The sequence below is a fragment of the Hibiscus syriacus genome, unplaced genomic scaffold (genome assembly GCF_006381635.1).
Source record: "Hibiscus syriacus cultivar Baekdansim isolate YM2019G1 unplaced genomic scaffold, ASM638163v2 tig00110198_pilon, whole genome shotgun sequence".
Lineage (NCBI taxonomy): Eukaryota > Viridiplantae > Streptophyta > Magnoliopsida > Malvales > Malvaceae > Hibiscus > Hibiscus syriacus.
Genome location: NW_024062623.1, coordinates 1,598,075 through 1,604,813, shown reverse-complemented (window position 1 = coordinate 1,604,813; position 6,739 = coordinate 1,598,075). Strand labels below are relative to the sequence as shown.

The 6,739-nt window shown below is 35.1% G+C and overlaps 1 protein-coding gene across 1 annotated transcript; it reads left to right on the top strand.

Annotated features, from left to right (window-relative positions):
• Nucleotides 1-490: 490 nt before the first annotated feature.
• LOC120218611 (interferon-related developmental regulator 1-like) lies at nucleotides 491-4,179 on the top strand. Its single transcript, XM_039215547.1, has 13 exons — nucleotides 491-648; nucleotides 880-1,051; nucleotides 1,271-1,351; nucleotides 1,718-1,800; nucleotides 1,895-2,010; nucleotides 2,108-2,218; nucleotides 2,378-2,487; nucleotides 2,684-2,996; nucleotides 3,080-3,157; nucleotides 3,249-3,299; nucleotides 3,401-3,487; nucleotides 3,722-3,799; nucleotides 3,892-4,179. Exons 1-13 carry the CDS (start codon nucleotides 639-641, stop codon nucleotides 3,940-3,942), a joined length of 1,341 nt encoding a protein of 446 aa, XP_039071478.1. The 5' UTR covers nucleotides 491-638; the 3' UTR covers nucleotides 3,943-4,179.
• Nucleotides 4,180-6,739: the final 2,560 nt, after the last annotated feature.

Sequence of the window (6,739 nt, the reverse complement as noted above, 5' to 3'; positions counted from 1 at the left end):
AAATATACATTTCAATAATCTTTTATTTATTTAACCAAACACGGTAATCTTACATTCCTGCTAAACCAACCAAACACAAAATATAACATTCTCAGTAATCTTATTCTCTGGTAATCTTTTATTCTCACTGATAATCTTACTTTCCGTGAACCAAACACAGAATACGAAAGTCAAACAGAAATGAACTCATCTCCTAAAAGTAAATTCAAAATTGGTTAATCACGTGCCTGATCCATTTCCACGTGGTTCATCTCTACACTCGCCTCGTGTCTCACTCGGCGCGTGACGCCGACATCCCCAAGCAACGGCCACCAAACTGCAACGTCATTGGTCTCGGGATCTCCAGATTCCCAAATCCAATTTTAAACCTTTCTCAAATTCTTTCTTATTAGGGTTCTTCAATTTTCTTACGCCGAATTGTTTCCCTTGGTTTTATAATCCAAAATATTTTCCACTCCGTATACCAATTTAATGGCTGTATCGTCCTTCAATTCACTGTTGTTGTTCTGTTTGGATTCTTGTTCGATTTTTCGTTTTGTCGGTCGTTGTTTAATTTCAAAGCTATCCCATTCTCAGATTTTTAGTAGACCTTGTAGTTTCTGAATATTATAACCGACGGCGGAGAAGTAATCACCAATATGGGTAAACGTAAGAATTTTTGTTCCAAAATTCTATCTTTGCGTGATTTTTGCTAATTAATTTGATTAACCTTTTGTTTTTACCTTCTTTTTCTTGTATAGTTTATAGGTTTTTATCTTTCCAGATTGATATTAATATTAGTTTATCAATTGCTTGGTCAATCTGCGTTTGAACAGTTCTCTAGTTATATTTTGTTGAGGGTGTTTAAGCTTAATAAAAAGGAATATATGGATTTTGCAGGTAAAGCTCAGCGTAAGAATACGATGATGTTAGATAGTGACGATGATAGTAGTAGTATAAGTTCATCGTCGACCATGCAATCGGATCAATTCTCGGTTTCTGGAACTGAAGAACTTGAATTTAAAAAGGATAGTTTACTTGATGAAGCTGTGGATGCTTTGTACGAAAAGAGGTCAGATATTGTTATTTGCTATAATAGTTTACTTATATTTTGGATGAAAATTTGATGCATTCCAACAATTTCATTGTTTACTTTGGTTAGGGATGAATTGTTTGGTTAGATGAAATTAGTTAATTGGCCAAACTTTAGATATTTCTCAAAATTTTGAGAATTATTATGTTTTTTAGTTGGATTTGGCTCAATTGGTGTTTTTCATCTTTGTTGATGAAGGGGTTCTACGCGAGAGAAGGCCTTGGCCTCGATTATTGAGGCTTTCAACAGCGACTTGCAGCATCAGTTCGCGGAGAAGAAGTGGGTTGTTCTTTTTCCAAGTGCTTTTTAATCTTGGTTTTGATTTATTTTATTGCAAGAATTGCCCAATGTATTAGGATCATGGTTCTATGAGAATTCATGTAGTTTTGTTTAGCTGGCTAGAATTCATTAACTGGTTATAAAACAATGGGAATATCACTTTGGAATATCACTCATTTAGTTGGGATTCATTTGTTAATCAGACTTCAGATTACATACATTGCATTAGATACTAGATAGTTATTTTCTATTGCGAAGCAAATTGTTAGTTGTGGGTGAAAATGTTTCTTATGATTTAAAATATGTGGTTTGAGTACTTGAGTCTACGTGCTTCTAATGGTCACATTATCTTTCTCTGTTGTTCAGATTTGCTACATTATTGCACCAGTGCCTGAATTCTATCAAAAAGGGGTCCAGCAAAGAGATATCTTTAGCTTCCCATGTTATTGGTTAGTTTTGAAAGCTTTTGCAAATTCTAATGCATACATGCATGGAGGAGACCACAAGGCTCAAGTATCCAAGCTTATAAATCTCTTTTTGTAGGTTTGCTGGCTTTAACTGTTGGTCCTGGAGATAATGCACGGGAAATATTGGAGGAGTCGATAACGCCTATTTCACAGGCTTCTAAATCTGGTTCTGAATCCTCTAAGATAACTTCGGTATGCAAGAAGTTCAATTGAAATTTGTTCTACCTCTAGTATTTTGTCGGTACTACAATGCTTAACCTGTTTCATATTACCTGGTTTCCTGTTATAGTTATTGGAGTGCTTGGCTATCATCACTTTTGTTGGGGGGATCGATCCAGAGGAAACAGAAAAATCAATGCAAATTATGTGGCAATCTGTTCATCCTAAACTAGGCTCTAATGTAAGTATCCTGATTTTCAGTAATTGAAAAATCCAATAGTGTCTTGAGATTCACTGAATCAGTTATTGCTTCTATCTTGTCAATTTTACAGCACGATTATGTGGTTATGCTTCATTGTTTGCTTTATTTCAGAATTAATTGTTTCTGCTTGACTTGTAGGTTGTCACTGTCAAACCCTCTGCTGTTGTAATAACAGCAGCTGTATCTGCCTGGTCGTTTCTTTTGACAACTATGGATGGATGGAGACTCAGTCCCAAACTTTGGCAAGAGTGAGTGAACTCTATGGGTCATACATTGTTCTTTTTTTATTTGGGTGGTCTCAAATTCTTTTCGTATTTATCATGGTTATAAACCTACTGTTGGTTAGGTTTAAATATCAGAATAGTAGGTTAAAAAACCTTGTGAGACTTTGATGCTTCCCCAATATAATGGGCTGAGACTGATCAATCGTGGAAAAATATGCAGATCCATAGCATATTTGTCCACTTTGCTAGATAAGGATGACCGGTCTGTGCGTATTGCTGCTGGAGAAGCACTGGCAGTAATATTTGAGATGGGAAGCTTAGAGAAGTTTGCTGCTGAAGCTAAAGGATCAAATAATGGCTCAATATCTGAAGGAAATAAATCTAAAGAAGGATTCTTACACATACAAGGACTGAGGGGGAAAATTCTGAATCAAATCCGAGACCTCTCTGTGGAAGCTGGTGGTAAAGGTTCTGCCAAGAAAGATCTTAGCAACCAGAGGAATTTGTTTAAGGATGTTTTGGAGTTCCTTGAGGTACTAATATTGTTGTCTTTCATGTTCATGACTTGCAATTCTTGGACATCTCATGTTAACTTTTATCATCTTGGTGATGTTAGGACGGTTATTGTCCCGAGACATCAATGAAGATAGGCGGGGATTCATTGCGGACATCGACATGGTCGCCGTTGATTCAAGTTTCTCTTTTTCCTTCCAGTTCTTTGGTTTCTCACGTTAGTTAAATGCCATGAATTCTTTCTTATATTGTATAAAACTTCAATGCTACAGTTAAACTTTTTGAGGCACTTTCTTTGTGGAGGTTTCACTAAACACATGCAGGTCAGTCTTCTTTTAGTGAAGTTGACCCTTCTTGCTGCAGTTTGCTTGTATTTTATTTTCCGGTTGATTAAGCTAGACATATTTTGTTTCACCATGTGCAGGAAAACGTGTTCCTTCAAGATGTTTTTGGTTTTACTCCAAAAAGGAGGAATCTTCTAGGCAGTGAACATATATCCAACTGTCAAAAGGTTGGTTAGCTCGACCGGAATATTTATGTAACCATGTTAAGTGTTTTGTCGTTGAATCCTTTCGATGATATTTTGATTATAGGTGTAAGATTTAGGTCTATAATTCATTAGGCCATTACTGAGGCGTGAACTGCTATAATAGTTTTACAATGGTCTGTTGATTATAATTATTTATATTCTAGGTTGATGTCTTACCTGAAGATAATATATAGATTTATTGGGATTGTGTTACAGAGAGTGTTGAAATCACCAAACTCGGTCATCAGCAAAACAAGAACCCAGATCTTGAACAAGCAGAGGATGCAATCTAAGGTAGGCACTTTCAGTGTCTTTCATGGGACGTAGATATAGTGTTCCGCACAAAAATCGCCTGGTTAATGTTTTTTCCCCCTTGATCTATCCAGGATAGACACTTTGGGCACTTTGCTGTCAATGTTGGTGAAGAAGATGAATAATCTTCTACAGGACGAGGGCTCTGATTTATTGAAATTCAAAAAGGATAGGGCAGGAACCATTTTGGTTAAAATTTTCTATTATTGTGCAACCTTGATCGAGTGTGTACGAGGCATGAGAAGCTATTTGAGTTGGGAATGGCATATAATGAATAAGAAGCAGCCAATCCTGCACGATCACTTCTGTAATAATCTAATGATGTATCTCTCAAGTTATGAATATGACTCGGATCGTTTTATCTTTTTTACACAAAACTCAATATAAAAAATATATATAAAAAATATAAACAAGATAGAGATTGCATCCCTATCTTCATATTACGGTAAAGGAAAATATTTTTCTGGTGTTAATTTTAATATATTATTATTATTACTAAATTAAATTTGAGATTAAATTCGATTAGCTTGGAATGAAAAGGAATTAAGATTAATTTTTAATAAAGGACTAAATTGTGAACTACAACTAAATTGTGAACTACAAAAAAGTTGAGGACTATTTAGAATTGTTATGAAAGATTCTATAATGCATGACAATTTAGCCATTTTGTTATGGTTAATTAGTCACCATGTGATGTGTCTCAATATCATAATTTTTAGGCTATTATTTTTTTAGAATAATAGGTTAATTTATACCAAATTTCGGAGGACAATTTACTAAAAGGACAGAGGTAAGGAAAAGAACCAGAGAGCGGCTGCCAAGAAGGCTGCTGGGGGAGATGGCGATGATGATGAGGATGACGAGTAAACCTTAAGGCCATTATCCCGCATCTAGGAACCCCCAAAAAGCCTCTGTTTGAAACCTGCCATCACCGCCTTTACTAGACATGGTTTAAGTTTTGTTTCCAGATCTTTACTGCAGTGGATTCTGGTATATGTTTTGCTTCAAGTATTCTGTTCTGTTTTTCAAAAAAAAAAGAAAACAAAAGAATGGAAGGTGTTCTTATAATCTTTATGATGGGAAGAGATCGATTTGGGAATTGTTCAAATTAAGGAGCTTATAAGCTGGAATTATGGTGAGTTATGATTTTGCATGTGTGTCTGTTTGCTAGCCAACTTCCTGCCAATATTTCCTTATGGAGTTTGACAACATTACTGAGGAAATGCATGTATCAGTTGTGGAACAAACTGATACTGAAATGCATCTTAGACTTGTATATGGATGCATCACTGGAATCTTTGTAAGCACTTTTTTACTTGATGAAATCATTCCTAGAATTCCTATGTTAAATTATGGAAATTGTTAATCGTGTTATGTCAGTAAATAAAATTTGTATCATTCAAAATCACCTTTTCAATAATTACAGGCTGCCTTGAAATGTTAAAATGCTTATAAGTTGGAAAATTAGTGTTACATTTCAGTAGATTTCTGCTATACTTGTACTAACAAATTTCTCTATTCGTCAGGCATATAGATATCCTTAGTCGGTTCAAGGTGGTAGCAATTAGCTGCCCAGAAATGTTTCTAATTGTTAGAGTCATGTGATTGTCCTACTAGCAAGGTAAGGAAATCTGAAACTATATTTCTTCAAGGTTTACTTTATTAGTTTAAATTATAATTTGATTAATAATTACTTTTATTATTTCATGGTCACTTGGTTAGATTGAGAGCTGAAGACCGAAAGATAAAAGATAAAATTTGAGGAGTCTATTAACGATTCATGAAAATCAAATCATACATTTTTGTATATGTCAGATTGTCTTGAACTTTTTTTTTAAAGCATACAAAACATGAATATCAACTATGGTTTCCTTAAACTTTTCTTTTTAAAGCATACAAAACATGAATATCAACTATGGTTCTTTTAAGGAAATTAAACATACTTGCATTGAAGTTTTTTTTAATCAGCAAGGCAAAAAGCCATAAAACAACACTTGTGCAAGTCTCATTAAAAACCCCCAACCTAAATGAGGGAAAAGAGTGCCTACACCTAAGAAAGAAAGAAAGCTACACAACACCGAGAACTGAGATATCAAACAACAATAAACAAAACAGTGCCGTGCCAAACAAAACAGCTGTAAACAAAACAATGCCAAACAAAACAGCTGACTACACCGAACGAGAAACACCTGTATTAATCAATTATGTCCCAACTCGACCGGTAATAGAACTCGATTGGTAAGCTGGGGCTTCTTTGAATCCTAAGAGGTGGTGTTTGATCATCACTTCCATTATTTTGAAGTTCAAGTTGAGGTGGTGGCTGATTTATTTGAAGTTCAACTTGAAGTGGCGGCTGATTTTCTTGAACAAGTGGCGGCTGATTTTCTTGAAGTTCAAGTTGAAGTGATGACTGATTTTTCATGAAGTTCAGGCTGACAACCACAAGCTGAAACATAAATATATTTAAGTTCTGCTCGTTCGAGTACCCTTGTTCGAGGAAGATCACTTAATTGATACACTTCACCTTGACATTTTAGATGTGTAGGGGAAGGTCTGATAATGTGCAATATCATTAAAACAAGACTAGAAATCAAGGGTATGGTAGACGGTGGAGGGACAAACTTTGACGGTTTAACCATAGCAAGACCATAACATAAAAGAAAAAAAGATACAACAATCTGCCCAAGCTCTTCATTCGGGGTTCCATTAAATCCCTTTCTTTTAAGATCTTGAATTGTGAGAGCAAAAACTACAGCACTTAAGATTAGGCTAGCAGTAGAAGGAACTCTATTCGATCTTGATAGAAGATCGAGTACAAAACTTATAATGTCTAAAACGAATAGAAACGCTCTAAATATTGTGCCGCAATGTGCAGTAATCTGCCCAAAAAAAAATTAATGTTATTATTCAAGCAACAATTGA

Bases quoted from the DNA above. Each gene is read 5' to 3' on its own strand.
- LOC120218611 (XM_039215547.1), top strand. The intron at 1,801-1,894 runs GTTAGTTTTGAA...CTCTTTTTGTAG, and splicing joins TTTAGCTTCCCATGTTATTG to GTTTGCTGGCTTTAACTGTT. The intron at 3,800-3,891 runs GTAGGCACTTTC...TGATCTATCCAG, and splicing joins AGCAGAGGATGCAATCTAAG to GATAGACACTTTGGGCACTT.